A 17,188-nucleotide genomic window follows, 5' to 3' on the forward strand; every position below is an offset into this window, starting at 1 on the left:
GTTTCTGTCCCCAATCCCAGGGTCCTGTCCCCAATCCCAGGGTCCTGACCCCCATCCCGGCATTCCAGGGGTCCCAGCCCCACATCCCTGTGGACGTTCCCAGTGGCACTGGAGGTGTCCCTGTCCCCCCCATCCCCTCCCCCCTCCGGAATTCCCACATTCCCGGCCCACTGTCCCCTCTGGAGCCATCCCACGGTGTCCCTTTGTCCCCTCCCTCGGTGTCCCCAACCCCGGTGACCCCGGCTGTGCCCCCCAGGCTGCAGGACTTGGAGCGGGATGAGGAGAACCTGGGAGAGAAGGTGAGTCCCAAAATGTCCCCGGTGTCACCTGGCAGTCCCTGTGTCCCCACAGGAAGTGTCCCCTTCGTGCTCCACCTTGTCCCCTTGGGAAGTTCTCCTGTGCCCCACAATGTCCCCATGCTGTCCCCTCCATCCTCTGTCCCCTCTGTCCACACACTGTTCCCTCTGTCCCCTGTGTCCCCATGCTGTCCCCTCTGTCTCCTTTGTCCCCACACTGTCCCCTCCATCTTCTGTCCCCTGTGTCCCCATGCTGTCCCCTCAATCCTCTCTGTCCCCACTCTGTCCCCTCTGACCCCTCCATCACTTTGTCCCCAGTGTCCCCTCCATTGCTTCCTTCCTCTCTGTCCCCTCTGTCTCTTCCATCCCCAGTGTCCCCACACTGTCCCCAATGTCCCTGCCATGTCCCCTGTGTCCCTGCTGTGTCCCCAATGTCCCCTCGTGTCCCCAGTGTCCCTCGGTGTCCCCAATGTCCCGGTGTCCCCAGGAGAGCGTCCAGGAGAAGCTGAGCCTCATCCACGGCTTCCTGCTCCTCATGTCCTCACCGTGTCCCCTCCATCCCCAGTGTCCCCACACTGTCCCCAATGTCCCGGTGTCCCCAGGAGAGCGTCCAGGAGAAGCTGAGCCTCATCCACGGCTTCCTGCTCCTCATGTCCTCACCGTGTCCCCTCCATCCCCAGTGTCCATGCTGTGTCCCCAGTGTTCCCTCATGTCCCCAATGTCCCCTCGGTGTCCCCAATGTCCCCTCGGTGTCCCCAATGTCCCCCCGGTGTCCCCAGGAGAGCGTCCAGGAGAAGCTGAGCCTCATCCACGGCTTCCTGCTCCCCATGTCCTCACCGTGTCCCCTCCATCCCCAGTGTCCCCACGGTGTCCCCAATGTCCCCTCGTGTCCCCAATGTCCCGGTGTCCCCAGGAGAGCGTCCAGGAGAAGCTGAGCCTCATCCACGGCTTCCTGCAGGCCGAGGTGCAGCTGCAGCTCAGCGAGCTCGAGGCCAAACTGCGCCGCGAGGAGCTCTCCGAGGTGAGACCCCAAAACCTGGGATGGGGATAAAACACCTGGAAAAGCCTAAAAACCCTGGGATTTGGGATAAAACACCTGGAGAACTCCGGGAAAACCCCAGGATTTGGGATAAAACACTTGGAGAACTCTGGGAAAGCCCCAGGATTTGGGATAAAACACCTGGAGAACTCCAGGAAAACCCAACACTTGGAGAACTCTGGGAAAACCCCAGGATTTGGGATAAAACCCCAGGATTTAGGATGAAACCCCAGGATTTGGGATGAAACCCCAGGAAACCAGGAAAACCCTGGGACTTCACTCAGCTCCCACTTTCCCTGTGGGATTTGGGATCATGAATCCCTGTGGGATTTGGGATCACACCTCAGGAAAGCCCCGGGATTTGGGCTCAGCCCCCACTTTCCCTGTGGGATTTGGGATCACGAATCCCTGTGGGATTTGGGATCACACCCCGGGATTTGGGCTCAGCCCCCATTTCCCTGTGGGATTTGGGATCACACCCCAGGGTTGGGGCTCAGCTCCAGGTGCTCCCCTCCCCAGGAGCGTTACCTGGCCAAGGTGAAGGCGCTGCTGCACCAGGAGCTCTCGGCCCCCAATGGCTCCGGGGCTCCCAACCCCAACGGGTGCCCCGGGAACGGCGCCTACGGCAGCGACGAGGACGAGGACGGGGCCATGGAGCTCGAGGAGGGGGTGGCAGCGTCCTCGTCCCCGTCCTGCTCCGGCCCCGCCGGGCGGGCGCGGAAATCCCGCAGGAGCCGCTCCAATGGAGATGCCAAAAGTAAGGGTTTGGGGTTTCTTGGGGGTTTTTGGGGTGTAATTGGGGGTTTCTGGGGGGTGGGGAGGGTTTGGGGTGGGGCAGTTTCCATTGGGATGGAGAGGGGGATTCTCTCAGTAAGGGTTTTGGGGTCTTGTGGTCTTGGCATGTGACAGTTCCCATTGGGATCAAGAACTGGGATCCCCTTGGGAAGGGTTGTGGGGTCTCCTGGTTTTGGGGTATGACAATTCCTATTGGAATCAAGAACTGGGATGACCTTGAGAGGGGTTTTAGGGTCTCCTCAGGAAGGGTTTTGGGGTGTCCTGGGCTTGGGGTGTGGCAATTCCTGTTGGGATTCAGAGTTGAGATCACCTTGGGAATGGTTTTGAGGTCTCACCTTGGAATGTGACAATTCCCATTGGGATTAAGAGCTGGGATGATCTTGGGAAGGGTTTTGGAGTCTCCTGGCCTTGGGGTGTGACAATTCCTGTTGGGATCAATAACTGGGATCCCTTTGGGAAGGGTTTTGGAGTCTCCTGGCCTTGGGGTGTGACAATTCCCGTTGGGATCAATAACTGGGGTCCCTTTGGGAAGGGTTTTGGGGTGTCCTGGGCTTGGGCTGTGACAATTCCCGTTGGGATTTGGGATCCACCGTGGTTTTCCTGCAGAGTCTCCGGCCAGCTCCCGCGTCACCCGCAGCTCCGGCCGGCAGCCGACCATCCTCAGCCTCCTGTCCAAAGGGTCAGTGGGAAAGGTCACCCTCCTCTTCCTCATCCCACCATCCCAAACCCTTCCCCATTCCCAAAAAACCCCGTCCTGGTCGATCCCGCAGATCCAACAAGCGGAAATCGGAGGAGGTCAACGGGGAGGTGAAGCCGGAGCTGATGAACGTCGAGAAGGAGGAGGAGGAGCTGGAGGAGAAGGTCGGTGGTGACATCCTGGACCTTTCCCAGGTTGTTTTTGGGGTGATTACCCAGGATTTTGGTCAGTGGTGACATCCCAGACCTGTCCTGGGTTGTTTTTGGGGTGATTTCCCAGGATTTTGCTCTGTTGTGACATCCTGGGGGGATTTTCCAGGATTTTGGCCACACTGGGATTGCGTTTTCCTTCTCCTTTTCCCATTTTTTTGCCTTTTCCTCCAGGATCAAGATGAGAAAAGGATGAAAATGGAAACCAAAGATGGATTTTGAGGTCTCCTCACCTTGGGATGTGACAATTCCCATTGGGATTAAGAGCTGGGATGATCTTGGGAAGGGTTTTGGAGTCTCCTGGGGCCTTGGGGTGTGACAATTCCTGCTGGGATTGAGAGTTGGGATGATCTTGGGAAGGATTTTAGGGTCTCCTCAGTAAGGGTTTTGGGGTGTCCTGGGCTTGGGCTGTGACAATTCCCGTTGGGATCAATAACTGGGATCCCTTTGGGAAGGGTTTTGGGGTCTTGTGGTCTTGGCATGTGACAGTTCCCATTGGGATCAAGAACTGGGATCCCCTTGGGAAGGGTTTTGGGGTCTCCTGGTTTTGGGGTATGACAATTCCTATTGGAATCAAGAACTGGGATGACCTTGAGAGGGGTTTTAGGGTCTCCTCAGGAAGGGTTTTGGGGTGTCCTGGGCTTGGGGTGTGGCAATTCCTGTTGGGATTCAGAGTTGAGATCACCTTGGGAATGATTTTGAGGTCTCCTCACCTTGGGATGTGACAATTCCCATTGGGATTAAGAGCTGGGATGATCTTGGGAAGGGTTTTGGAGTCTCCTGGGGCCTTGGGGTGTGACAATTCCTGCTGGGATTGAGAGTTGGGATGATCTTGGGAAGGATTTTAGGGTCTCCTCAGTAAGGGTTTTGGGGTGTCCTGGGCTTGGGCTGTGACAATTCCCGTTGGGATCAATAACTGGGATCCCTTTGGGAAGGGTTTTGGGGTGTCCTGGGCTTGGGCTGTGACAATTCCCGTTGGGATTTGGGATCCACCGTGGTTTTCCTGCAGAGTCTCCGGCCAGCTCCCGCGTCACCCGCAGCTCCGGCCGGCAGCCGACCATCCTCAGCCTCCTGTCCAAAGGGTCAGTGGGAAAGGTCACCCTCCTCTTCCTCATCCCACCATCCCAAACCCTTCCCCATTCCCAAAAAACCCCGTCCTGGTCGATCCCGCAGATCCAACAAGCGGAAATCGGAGGAGGTCAACGGGGAGGTGAAGCCGGAGCTGATGAACGTCGAGAAGGAGGAGGAGGAGCTGGAGGAGAAGGTCGGTGGTGACATCCTGGACCTTTCCCAGGTTGTTTTTGGGGTGATTACCCAGGATTTTGGTCAGTGGTGACATCCCAGACCTGTCCTGGGTTGTTTTTGGGGTGATTTCCCAGGATTTTGCTCTGTTGTGACATCCTGGGGGGATTTTCCAGGATTTTGGCCACACTGGGATTGCGTTTTCCTTCTCCTTTTCCCATTTTTTTGCCTTTTTCTCCAGGATCAAGATGAGAAAAGGATGAAAATGGAAACCAAAGATGGGTGAGGAAAAGGGGAACATTCCCGGCCGGAGCCGTGTCCCGGTGACGGTGACAATGACAACGATGACGTCACTGCTCCATCCTCATCTCAGGATTTCATTTTTCCCTCCCAGGTCGGAAATTAAAGACGAAATCCCTCAGGTTAAAATCACTGCTCCCGCTAAAGTAAGTCTCTCCTCATTCCAGTTTTTTTTGGGATTTCTTAATCCCTTAAACTCCCAAATTTTAGGGTTTTTTGGGATGAGTTGATTATTCCAAAGGGTGGATTATCCTATGGGAATACAAACCCATTTCCAGCCCGTTCAGCTTCCCAAAACCAAACAGCTGGGGCTGGTTCTGATGGGAATCTCCAGATCTTGCCAAAATCCAGGATAATTCCAGGAATAACTTTGGGAAAAGCTGACTCTCCCTCCCCTCTCCCGCAGACCACCCCCCCAAAATGCCTCGACTGCCGGCAGTACCTGGACGACCCCGACCTCAAATTCTTCCAAGGGGACCCTGACGACGCCGTAAGGAATCCAAACCCTCCTTCCCCGAGCTCAGGAAAAGCAGGAATATCCCTTAATCCCATTTTTTGGGGTTTTTTTCCCCCCAAATCCAGCTGGAGGAGCCGGAGATGCTGACGGACGAGCGCTTGTCCATCTTCGACGCCAACGAGGACGGCTTCGAGAGCTACGAGGACCTCCCCCAGCACAAAGTCACCTCCTTCAGGTGAGATCCTGGAGGGAATTCCTGCTGGAATTCCCTCTGGAATGGTGTCCCATGCCCTCCTTGTCCCCCCCGGCAGCGTTTATGACAAGAGGGGACACCTCTGTCCCTTCGACACCGGCCTCATCGAGAGGAACATCGAGCTCTACTTCAGCGGCGTCGTCAAACCCATCTACGATGACAACCCCTGCCTGGACGGTGAGGAAACGCCCAGAATTCCGGGGGATTTTGGGATGCCCGGGTGGGAATTGTCCGGATTTTTTTGCCTTGGCAGGTGGGGTGAGAGCCAAGAAGTTGGGGCCCATCAATGCCTGGTGGATCACGGGCTTCGACGGCGGGGAGAAGGCGCTGATCGGCTTCAGCACAGGTGAGGAGGGGCTCTGGGGGGAATTTGGGGCTTTTTTGGGTTGGTTTTGGGTTATTTTGGGCTTTTTTGAGGTTTTGGTGGGGAGGGTTTCAGGATTTTTGCCATTTCCCCTCCTTTTTCTCCCTTTTCCTTTCTTCTCCCTTCCTCCTCCTTTTGCCCCATTTTTTCCATTTTTTTTCTCCCTTTTTTCTCCATTTGCTCTTTCTTTCTTCTTTCATTTTTCTGGTTTTTCTCGTTTTCTTTTGTCTTTTTCTTGTCTCTCTCTTTTTTCCATTTTTCTTCTGTCTTTTCTTTTCTTCTCTCTTGTTTTTTTCTCCTTTTTCCTCCTTTTTTCCCCTTTATTTTTTTTCTTTTCTTTCCTCCTCTTTCCTTTTTCCTGCTCTTTCCCCCTTATTATCTTTCTTCCCCTTTTTTCCTCCCTTTTTCCTCTTTTTCCTTTATTTTTTCTCTCTTTTCCTCCTCTTCCCCTCTTTTCCCCCATTCCTTTCCTCTCCCCTACCAAGAACCCCCCATTTTTTTCCCCAAAATCCCACCATTTTGGGGCTTTTCCCAGCCTTTGCCGACTACATCCTGATGGAGCCGAGCGAGGAGTACGCGCCCACCTTCGCGCTGATGCAGGAGAAGATCTACATGAGCAAGATCGTGGTGGAGTTCCTGCAGAACAACCGCCACGTCAGCTACGAGGACCTGCTCAACAAGATCGAGGTGACAGTGCCACCGCGGTGTCACCTCCTCGTGGTGTCACCTCCCTGCAGTGTCACCTCCCCGTGGTGTCACCTCCCCATCCTGGGGACAATTCCCCCATGGAGAAGATGGGACAAGGGTGGAAATGGGGATGGTGATGCTGGAGGTGGCACCTGCTCAACAAGATGGAGGTGACAGTGCCACTGCGGTGTCACCTCGCCGTGGTGTCACCTCCCCATGGTGTCACCTCCCCCTCCTGGGGACAGTTCCCCTGTGGAAAAGATGGGATGGGGTCAGCAGGAGAAGGAGGAGGAGGTGACACCAGCTCAACAAAGTTGAGGTGACAGTGCCACTGTGGTCAACCCCAACCATTCCAAACCATTCCAGACCATCTCCAACCATTCCAAACCATCCCCAACCGTTCCAAACCATCCCCAACCATTCCAAACCATCTCAACCATTCCCAACCATTGGAATGGGTGGTCTGGAGAGGGGTCAATGGCCATGCCCAGCCGTTCCCAACCATCCCCAACCATCTCCAGCCCTTCCCAACCATCCCCAACCATTCCCAACCATCTCCAGCCCTTCCCAACCGTCCCAGCCGTTCCCAACCTCGATGACCTTTGGAATGGGCGATCTGGGGAGGGGTCAGCTGCCATTCCTGGCCATCTCCAACCCTTCCCAAATTCCCCCAGACCACGGTGCCGCCGGCGGGGCTCAACTTCAACCGTTTCACGGAGGACTCGCTGCTGCGCCACGCCCAGTTCGTGGTGGAGCAGGTGGAGAGCTACGACGAGGCCGGCGACAGCGACGAGCCCCCGGTGCTCATCACGCCCTGCATGAGGGACCTCATCAAGCTGGCCGGGGTCACCCTGGGCAAGAGGTGAGGTTTGCGGGCAAACCCAAAAGTGGGAAAATCCGACCAAAATTTGGGAGGGTTTGGGCTCTGGGGTCTCAATGTTGGGGAAATCGGCCCAAAATTGGGGATTCTCATGCTGGGCATGAGGGACCTCGTGAAGCTGGGTGAGGTCACCCTGGGCAGGAGGTGAGGTTTGGGGGCAAAAACCCTAAAATACCAAAATTCGGGAAGAGAGACCTCAAAAGTAAGAGAATTTGCTCAAAAGTGGGGAGGGTTTGGGTTCTGTGACCACAAAATTGGGAGAATCCAACCAAAAATTGGGAAAGTCTTCCCAAAACTGGTGAGGATTTGGGTTCAGTGGCATGAGAAGTACTGGGAATCAGAGCAGAAACCCTCCCAAAATTGGGAAGACCCTCCCAAAACTGGGAGAATTCTCCCAAAATTGGGAAGATGCTCCCAAGATCACAAAAACCCTCCCAAAATTGGGAAGATCCTCCCAAAATTGGGCAAACTCAAACCTGGTGCTGCTCCAGAGGGGGAAGGACGCCGGGTTGGGTCCCCAAAATCCATCCACACCTTTTGGGGACCCCACCTGGTACCTGTGGGGGTCCCTTGGGTGTCCCCGGGGTGGTGCCCCCGTCCCCGGGCGTGGCCTGAGCGCTGTCCCCGTGCCGCAGGCGAGCCGTGCGGCGCCAGGCCATCCGCCACCCCACGCGCATCGACAAGGACAAGGGTCCCACCAAGGCCACCACCACCAAGCTGGTGTACCTCATCTTCGACACCTTCTTCTCGGAGCAGATCGAGAAGGACGAGCGCGAGGAGGACAAGGAGAACGCCACCAAGCGCCGGCGCTGCGGCGTCTGCGAGGTGACCGAGGGTCACCGGCAGTGGGGCGGGGATGGGTTGGTGTTGGAGGGTCTTTGAGCCTTGGTCAATGTCAGTGTCATGGATTGGGTTGGGTTGGTTGGTCTTGAAGGATTCCCAGTGTTGGCCAACATCAACGTCATGGGTTGGGTTGGTTGGTCTTGAAGGACTGCCAGTGTTAGCCAACATCAGCGTCATGGGTTGGGTTGGTTGGTCTTGAAGGATTCCCAGTGTTAGCCAACATCAGCGTCATGGGTTGGGTTGGTTGGTCTTGAAGGATTCCCAGTGTTGGCCAACATCAGCGTCATGGGTTGGGTTGGTTGGTCTTGAAGGTCTCTTCCAGTCTTGGTCAACATCACCTCCTTGGGTTGGGTTGGCTGATCTTGGGGAGTTTTCCAATCTTGGTCAATGTTATTGTCATGGGTTGGGTTGATCTTGGAGGGCTTTTCCAGCTTGGTCAATGCCAATGTCAATGTCATGGGTTGGGTTGGTTGGTTTTGGAAGATCTTCCAACCTTGGTCAACATCAACATCACGAGTTAGTTGAGTTGATCATGGAGGAGCGTTCCTGGTGTCACCGGTGTCCCCTGTCCCGTGCCAGGTGTGCCAGCAGCCCGAGTGTGGCAAGTGCAAGGCGTGCCAGAACATGGTCAAGTTCGGGGGCAGCGGCCGCAGCAAGCAGGCGTGTCTGCAGAGGAGGTGGGTGGCCCTGTCCCAACGTCCCTGTCCCCAATGTCCCTGTCCCCAAACCCCGCTGTCCCCATCCCTGAGCCCCCGGTGACATCCCTGGCGACGTCCCAGGTGTCCCAACCTGGCGGTGCGGGAGGCGGATGAGGATGAGGAGGTCGATGACAACATCCCCGAGATGCCCTCGCCCAAGAAGATGCTGCAGGGCCGCAAGAAGAAGCAGAACAAGAGCCGGATCTCCTGGGTCGGGGAGCCCATCAAGGTGAGGCACCTGGGCAGGTGAGGGGGCCTGGAAAGGTGAGGGGACATGTCCAGGTGAGGGGATCTGGCAAGGTGAGGGATCCCATCCAAGTGAGGGAACCCATCCAGGTGAGAGCCCCATCCAGGTGAGAGCCCCATCCAGGTGAGGGAACCCATCCAGGTGAGGACCCCATCCAGGTGAGGACCCCATCCAAGTGAGGGAGCCCATCCAGGTGAGAGCCCCATCCAGGTGAGGACCCCATCCAGGTGAGGGAGCCCATCCAGGTGAGGAGTGAGGGAACCCATCCAGGTGGGGACCCCATCCAGGTGAGGACCCCATCCAAGTGAGGGAGCCCATCCAGGTGAGGGAACCCATCCAGGTGAGGGACCCCATCCAAGTGAGGGACCCCATCCAGGTGGGGCCGGTACCTGTAACGGCCCCGTGCCCCGGCAGAGTGACGGCAAGAAGGATTATTACCAACGAGTCTGCATCGACTCCGAGACGCTGGAGGTGGGCGACTGCGTGTCCGTGAGCCCCGACGACCCCACCAAGCCCCTCTACCTGGCCAGGTGGGTTCTTCATTCTCCCATGGGTTGGGGACAGGGGATGTCCCCAGTGATCCCACCAAGCCAGGTGGGTTCTCCTTTCTCCCATGGGTTGGGGACAGGGGATGTCCCCAGTGATCCCACCAAGCCAGGTGGGTTCTCCCTACTCCCGTGGGTTGGGGACATCCCTGATGATCCCACCAAGCCAAGTGGGTTCTCCATTCTCCCATGGGTCGGGGACATGGGGACACCTCCAATGATCCCACCAAGCCAGGTGGGTTCTCCATTCTCCCGTGGGGTTGGGGACACAGGGACATCCCTGATGTTCCCACCAAGCCAGGTGGGTTCTCCATTCTCCCATGGGGTTGGGGACATCCCTGATGATCCCACCAAGCCAAGTGGGTTCTCCATTCTCCCATGGGTCGGGGACATGGGGACACCTCCAATGATCCCACCAAGCCAGGTGGGTTCTCCTTGCACCCATGGGGTTGGGGACACAGGGACGTCCCCTCTCACACCTCGGCGCCCCTCAGGGTGACGGCCATGTGGGAGGACAGCAGTGGCCAGATGTTCCACGCCCACTGGTTCTGCCCGGGCTCGGACACCGTCCTGGGGGCCACCTCGGACCCTCTGGAGCTGTTCCTGGTGGACGAGTGCGAGGACATGCAGCTGTCCTACATCCACGGCAAGGTCAACGTCATCTACAAGGCGCCCTCGGACAACTGGGCCATGGAGGTGGGGACAGCGCCGCGGGGTCCGGCCGGTGCCGGTCAGCGCGGCCGATCCCGGCCACCCCGCTGGTTTTGTCCTTCAGGGCGGGCTGGACACGGAGATCAAGATGGTGGAAGACGATGGGAGGACCTACTTCTACCAGATGTGGTACGACCAGGAGTACGCGCGCTTCGAGAGCCCGCCCGACGCGCAGCCCACCGAGGACAACAAGTACAAGTCAGTTTTTGGGTGGAAAAACTGAAATTTTGGGTTCTTCCCGCCCCATAAATGGATTTTTTTGGAGAACGTGGCGGTGTTCCAGCAGGTTCTGCTTGAGCTGCGCACGCCTGGACGAGGTGAGGCACAAGGAGATCCCCAAGGTGGCCGAGCCGCTGGAGGAGGCCGATGGCAAGATGTTCTACGCCGTGGCCACCAAGAACGGCGTCCAGTACCGGGTGGGGGACGGCGTCTACCTGCTGCCAGACGCCTTCTCCTTCAGGTGGGTTTGGGGACCTCACCTTTGGGGTGGGATTCGGGGATTTTTGGGGTCTTCCCACCTGTAAATGGAGGTCTGGTGTCCTGAAGTTCCAGAAGTTTGGCATCAGAATTACCCCAGATTTGGTTTTCGGTTGTTTGATTGGGAGGTGGCTCTGGTGGGATGATGTGTTTTGGGGGTGAATTGGAATTCGGGAATTGCAGGATTGGAGAATTCAAGTTGGGAGATTCCTCTAAGATTCCAAATTTTAACCCAATTTTGGGGGGTAAATTGTAATTATGGAGTTAAGGCTCTAAAACCTCTCCAAGATCTCTCAATTCCAACTCTTAACCCAACTTTTGACCAAAAAAAATTGGAATCAAGGCTGGAAAACCCACAAGATCTTTCAGTTCCAAATCTTGACCCAACTTCTGGTGGACAAATTGGAATTTTGGAATCATAGAACCAATTAAAGTTAGGAGACCCAGCCAAGATCCCTGAATTCCAAACCTTCACCCAACTTTTGGTGAGCAAATTGGAATCAAGGCTGGAAAACCCTTCCAGGATCTCTTAATTCCACATCTTCACCCAACTTTTGGTGGACAAATTGGAATTTTGGAATCATAGAACCAATTAAAGTTAGGAGACCCAGCCAAGATCCCTGAATTCCAAACCTTCACCCAACTTTTGGTGAGCAAATTGGAATCAAGGCTGGAAAACCCTTCCAGGATCTCTTAATTCCACATCTTCACCCAACTTTTGGTGGACAAATTGGAATTATGGAATTAAAGAACCAGTTAAGTTTAGAAGACCCCTCCAAGATTCCTCGATTCTTACTGTTCACCCAAATTTTGAGAAAAAAATCGGGGTCAAGGCTAGAAAACTCCTGCAAGCTCCCTCAAGTCTAAATCTTCACCCAAATTTTGACATAAAAACTGGGGTCAGAGCTGGAAAACCCCACAAAATCCTCCAATTCCAAATCTTCACCCAACTTTCGCTGCACAAACCGCACTCAAGGCTGGCAAACCCCTCCAAGACCCTTCCAACTCCACCCTCCCAAACTCCACGTCCCGACGTTTTTTGGGACGTTTCTCCCGATTTCCCCAGCGTGAAGCCGGCCAGCCCGGCCAAGAGGCCCAAGAAGGAGGCGGTGGACGAGGAGCTGCACCCCGAGCACTACCGGAAGTACTCGGAGTACATCAAGGGCAGCAACCTGGACGCGCCCGACCCGTTCCGCGTGGGCCGCATCAAGAGCATCTTCTGCAGCCTGCGCGGCAACGGCAAACCCAACGAGGCCGACATCAAACTCTGCATCTACAAGTTCTACAGGTGCCAAATCCGGGGGTTTTTGGGGGGATTTAGGGGGCTGGGAAGGTTTGGAGTTGGTGGTGAAAGCGGGGCTTGATGTGGTGGCCCAAATCTTTGGAGGTTCTTGGTTGACTTCCCAACTTGGATGATCCTTGTTGGACCTTCCCAGTTGGAAGAACTGTCACAAAATTGGGAAGATTGTCCCAAGCTTGGCCTCAAAATTGGGAATTTTGTCCCCGGTTCTATGAGGGTTTCCAAAATTGGGAAAATGCTGCCAAAATTTGATGAGGATTTGGGGTCGGTGGCGTGAGCAGTGCTGGGAATTGGGGTAGAAATCCATGGACTTGGAGAATCCCGATGGGACATCTTTGGACATTTTTAGATGTCTTTGGACTTCTTTGGATGCCTTTGGTGTTTTTTGGGTATCTTTGGATATTTTGGGACATTTTTGGATGTCTTGAGATGTCTTTGGACTTCTTTGGATTTTTTTTTTGTATCTTTGGATATTTTGGGACGTTTTTGGATGTCCTGGCATGTCTTTAGATGTCTTTGGACTTCTTTGGGTGCCTTTGGGGTTTTTTGGGTATCTTTGGATATTTTGGGACGTTTTTGGATGTCCTGGTATGTCTTGAGATGTCTTTGGATGTCTCTGGATGCCTTTGGGGTTTTTTGGGTATCTTTGGATATTTTGGGACGTTTTTGGATGTCCTGGTATGTCTTGAGATGTCTTTGGATGTCTCTGGATGCCTTTGGTGTTTTTTGGGTATCTTTGGATATTTTGGGACATTTTTGGATGTCTTGAGATGTCTTTGGACTTCTTTGGATTTTTTTTTTTTGTATCTTTGGATATTTTGGGACGTTTTTGGATGTCCTGGCATGTCTTTAGATGTCTTTGGACTTCTTTGGGTGCCTTTGGGGTTTTTTGGGTATCTTTGGATATTTTGGGACGTTTTTGGATGTCCTGGCATGTCTTGAGACGTCTTTGGGTTTCTTTGGCCTTCTTTGGATGCCTTTGGGGTTTTTTGGGTATCTTTGGAGATTTTGGGACATTTTTGGATGTCTTGAGACGTCTTTAGATTTCTTTGCCCTTCTTTGGATGTCGTGGGACGTCTTTGGACATCTTGGGACATTTTTGGCCATCTCTTGATGCCTCAAGCTCCCTTAAAACCCTTTTCCCCCAATCCACTCCCCATCCCACCTCCAATCTTCCCTCCATCCCACCCAAAATCCCCTCTCCAAACCCCAACCCCACCAAGAGGAGGACCCACCTCGTTGTTGTCCCCTAATCCCGGCGTTTTCCCGGGAATCTCCAGGCCTGAGAACACCCACAAGTCCACCAAGGCGAGCTACCACGCCGACATCAACCTCCTCTACTGGAGCGACGAGGAGGCCACCGTGGAGTTCCGGGCGGTCCAGGGCCGCTGCTCCGTGGTCTACGGCGAGGACCTGACCGAGAGCATCCAGGACTACTCGGCCGGCGGCCTGGACCGCTTCTACTTCCTGGAGGTGAGGGAACGGGAATTCCAGGGGGAGAGGAGGGGTCTGGAGACACCAGGGATGGAGAAAAGTTGAGGTTCTGGGTGGTTTTCCAGGGAAGGTTTTGGATTTGGGGCCGGTTCTGAGATTTTGGGGAGCGAATCTTGGGTACTGAACTGGGGTTTCAAGGATCTGGATGAGTACCTGGAGGTCTGGATGAGTTCCTGGAGGTCTGGATGAGTTCCTGGAGGTCTGGAGACACCAGGGATGGAGAAAAGTTGAGTTTCTGGGTGGTTTTCCATGGAGGACATGGATTTGGGGCCGGTTCTGAGATTTTGGGGAGCGAATCTTGGGTACTGAACTAGGGTTTCAAGGATCTGGATGAGTTCCTGGAGGTCTGGATGAGTTCCTGGAGGTCTGGAGGCACCAGGGATGGAGTAAAGTGGGGGGGGATGGAGCAAATTTGAGGTTCTGGGTGGTTTTCCAGGGAAGGTTTTGGATTTGGGGCCGGTTCTGAGATTTTGGGGAGCGAATCTTGGGTACTGAACTGGGGTTTCAAGGATCTGGATGAGTTCCTGGAGGTCTGGATGAGTTCCTGGAGGTCTGGAGACACCAGGGATGGAGAAAAGTGGGGGGTTCTGGTGTCTCCAGGTGGGTTTTCCATGGAGGACTTGGATTTGGGGCGGGATCTGAGATTTTGGGGAGCGAATCTTGGGTACTGAACTGGGGTTTCAAGGATCTGGATGAGTTCCTGGAGGTCTGGATGAGTTCTTGGAGGTCTGGATGAGTTCCTGGAGGTCTGGATGAGTTCTTGGAGGTCTGGATGAGTTCCTGGAGGTCTGGATGAGTTCTTGGAGGTCTGGATGAGTTCCTGGGGGTCTGGATGAGTTCCTGGAGGTCTGGATGAGTTCTTGGAGGTCTGGATGAGTTCCTGGGGGTCTGGAGGCACCAGGGATGGAGCAAAGTTGGGTTCTGGTGAAATGGGGATTTTTTGTTTCCTTTTTTTTCCAGGCTTACAACGCCAAAACCAAGAGCTTTGAGGATCCTCCCAACCACGCCCGGAGCTCTGGGAACAAAGGGAAGGGGAAGGGGAAAGGGAAAGGTGAGGCTGGAAAAGGTGGAAAAAGGGTGGAAAACTGGTGGGAAAAGGGCAGAAAAATGGGGTGGAAAAGGGATGGGAAAGGGGGCAGGAAAGGGTGGGAAAAGACAGGAAAAAGGGGTGGAAAAGGGGCAGAAAATGGGTAAAAAAGGGACTGAAAAATGGGGTGGAAAAGAGGCAGAAAATGGGTAAAAAAGAGGCAGAAAATGGGTAAAAAAGGGCAGAAAATGGGTAAAAAAGGGGCAAAAAATGGGTAAAAAAGGGGCAGAAAAATGGGGTGGAAAAGGGGCAGAAAATGGGTAAAAAAGTGGCAGAAAATGGGTAAAAAAGTGGCAGAAAATGGGTAAAAACGGGGCAGAAAATGGGTAAAAAAGTGGCAGAAAATGGGTAAAAAAGTGGCAGAAAAATGGGGTGGAAAAGAGGTGGGAAAGGGGCAGAAAATGGGGTAAAAAAGGGGCTGAAAATGGGTAAAAAAGGGGCAGAAAATGGGTAAAAAAGTGGCAGAAAAATGGGGTGGAAAAGAGGTGGGAAAGGGGCAGAAAATGGGGTAAAAAAGGGGCTGAAAATGGGTAAAAAAGGGGCAGAAAATGGGTAAAAAAGTGGCAGAAAAATGGGGTGGAAAAGAGGTGGGAAAGGGGCAGAAAATGGGGTAAAAAAGGGGCTGAAAATGGGTAAAAAAGGGGCAGAAAATGGGTAAAAAAGTGGCAGAAAAATGGGGTGGAAAAGAGGTGGGAAAGGGGCAGAAAATGGGGTAAAAAAGGGGCTGAAAATGGGTAAAAAAGGGGCACATCCCTGCCCATTCCCAGTGCCAATCTCTGCCCATTCCCAGTGCCCATCTCTGCCCATTCCCAGTGCCCATCCCTGCCCATTCCGGATGCCCATCCCTGGCCATTCCCAGTGCCCATCCCTGCCCACTCCCACCCACCTCTGCCCATCCCTCAGGAGTCTCGGAGACGCTCTGGGCCATCGAGATGTGGGAGCCGGCGGCGCAGGCGTTCCGGCTCAACAACCCCGGCACCACGGTGTTCACCGAGGACTGCAACGTCCTCCTCAAGCTGGTCATGGCCGGCGAGAAAACCAATTCCTTGGGCCAGAAGCTGCCCCAGAAGGGAGACGTGGAGATGCTCTGTGGTGGCCCCCCGTGCCAGGGCTTCAGCGGCATGAACCGCTTCAACTCCCGCACCTACTCCAAGTTCAAGAACTCCCTGGTGGTCTCCTTCCTCAGGTGGGTCTGGGGGGGTTTCTGGAGGGTGAGACCCCATCTGGTGTCTCCTCGTGAGTGTGGAGGGGATTTTTGGGAGGTGAGACCCCATCTGATGTCCCATGGTGGGTGTGGAGGGGATTTTTTGGGGTAAGACCTTGTCTTGTGTCCTCTGGTGGGTGTGGATGGGAATTTTGGGGTGATGGAAGGGGTTTTTGGGGTGAGACCCCATCTGGTGTCCCCTCATGGATGTGGATGGGATTTTTTGGGGTGATGGAGGGCATTTTTGGGGTGAGACCCCATCTGGTGTCCCCTCATGGATGTGGATGGGATTTTTTGGGGTGGGACCCTTCATGGGTGTGTAGAGGTTGTTTTTTGGGGTGAGACCCCATCTGGTGTCCCCTGGTGGGTGTGGAGAGGATTTTTTGGGGTGATGGAGGAGATTTTTGGGGTGAGACCCCCTCCAGTGTCCCCTGGCCACGCCGACGTCCCGCTGTCCCCGCAGTTACTGCGATTATTACCGGCCGCGCTTCTTCCTGCTGGAGAACGTCCGGAATTTCGTGTCCTTCAAGAGGTCCATGGTGCTCAAGCTGACCCTGCGCTGCCTGGTGCGCATGGGCTACCAGTGCACCTTCGGGGTGCTCCAGGTAGGGTCTCCAGGGCTGCTTTTTGGGGGAAAAAACCCCTTTTTTGGCACCCCAAGGAATGTTGGTTGTGTCGCTCCTTGGGGACGTTCCCGTAAGAGTTGTCAGTTGGGAATTGGCCAATTCCCAGTTGGTCGGTTGGTCCTTCAAAGGGGGAATTGACTCCTTGGGTGGCTTTGGGGACCCAAGGAATGTTGGTTGTGTCGCTCCTTGGGGACGTTCCCGTAAGAGTTGTCAGTTGGGAATTGGCCAATTCCCAGTTGGTCGGTTGGTCCTTCAAAGGGGGAATTGACTCCTTGGGTGGCTTTGGGGACATTCCCAGAGGGGACAGGTTCTCCAAAGGAGGAATTGACTCCTTGGGTGGCTTTGGGGACATTCCCAGAGGGGACAGGTTCTCCAAAGGAGGAATTGACTCCTTGGGGACATTCCCACCTCCATGAGGGCTCCACAAGGCCATGGCCACCACAGTTCCCTCAGGAACTGTCCCCTCAAAGACAGAACTGTCCCCTCCAAAGGCAGAACTGTCCCCTTGGGTGGCTCTGGGGACATTCCCACCTCCATGAGGGCTCCACAAGGCCATGGCCACCACAGTTCCCTCAGGAATTGTCCCTCCAAAGGCAGAACTGTCCCCTCCAAAGGCAGACCTGTCCCTCCAAAGGTCGAGCTGTCCCTCCAAAGGCAGAAATGTCCCCTTGGGTGGCTCTGGGGACATTCCCACCTCCATGAGGGCTCCACAAGGCCATGGCCACCACAGTTCCCTC

At 54.7% G+C, this 17,188-nt stretch overlaps 1 protein-coding gene across 1 annotated transcript in view; it reads left to right on the forward strand.

Annotated features, from left to right (window-relative positions):
- Positions 1–256: 256 nt before the first annotated feature.
- DNMT1 (DNA methyltransferase 1) overlaps positions 257–17,188 on the forward strand; it is a gene marked incomplete at both ends in the record, with an annotated part of 26,804 nt that continues 9,872 nt past the window's right edge. Inside the window, 28 exons of the mRNA XM_041481766.1 lie at positions 257–299; positions 1,210–1,317; positions 1,855–2,092; positions 2,737–2,809; positions 2,901–2,991; positions 3,211–3,252; positions 4,048–4,118; positions 4,210–4,300; positions 4,520–4,560; positions 4,673–4,724; positions 4,985–5,068; positions 5,161–5,270; positions 5,347–5,465; positions 5,542–5,634; positions 6,188–6,339; positions 7,014–7,201; positions 7,855–8,044; positions 8,642–8,739; positions 8,842–8,989; positions 9,422–9,537; positions 10,047–10,248; positions 10,328–10,461; positions 10,550–10,723; positions 11,807–12,028; positions 13,321–13,513; positions 14,495–14,611; positions 15,389–15,807; positions 16,289–16,430. Of these exons, the coding sequence (XP_041337700.1) occupies positions 257–299; positions 1,210–1,317; positions 1,855–2,092; positions 2,737–2,809; positions 2,901–2,991; positions 3,211–3,252; positions 4,048–4,118; positions 4,210–4,300; positions 4,520–4,560; positions 4,673–4,724; positions 4,985–5,068; positions 5,161–5,270; positions 5,347–5,465; positions 5,542–5,634; positions 6,188–6,339; positions 7,014–7,201; positions 7,855–8,044; positions 8,642–8,739; positions 8,842–8,989; positions 9,422–9,537; positions 10,047–10,248; positions 10,328–10,461; positions 10,550–10,723; positions 11,807–12,028; positions 13,321–13,513; positions 14,495–14,611; positions 15,389–15,807; positions 16,289–16,430 (3,751 nt within the window). The remainder of the gene's footprint in view (positions 300–1,209; positions 1,318–1,854; positions 2,093–2,736; positions 2,810–2,900; positions 2,992–3,210; positions 3,253–4,047; positions 4,119–4,209; positions 4,301–4,519; positions 4,561–4,672; positions 4,725–4,984; positions 5,069–5,160; positions 5,271–5,346; positions 5,466–5,541; positions 5,635–6,187; positions 6,340–7,013; positions 7,202–7,854; positions 8,045–8,641; positions 8,740–8,841; positions 8,990–9,421; positions 9,538–10,046; positions 10,249–10,327; positions 10,462–10,549; positions 10,724–11,806; positions 12,029–13,320; positions 13,514–14,494; positions 14,612–15,388; positions 15,808–16,288; positions 16,431–17,188) is intronic.

The sequence above is a fragment of the Pyrgilauda ruficollis genome, unplaced genomic scaffold (genome assembly GCF_017590135.1).
Source record: "Pyrgilauda ruficollis isolate IOZ18807 unplaced genomic scaffold, ASM1759013v1 scaffold562, whole genome shotgun sequence".
In the NCBI taxonomy this organism is placed as follows: domain Eukaryota; kingdom Metazoa; phylum Chordata; class Aves; order Passeriformes; family Passeridae; genus Pyrgilauda; species Pyrgilauda ruficollis.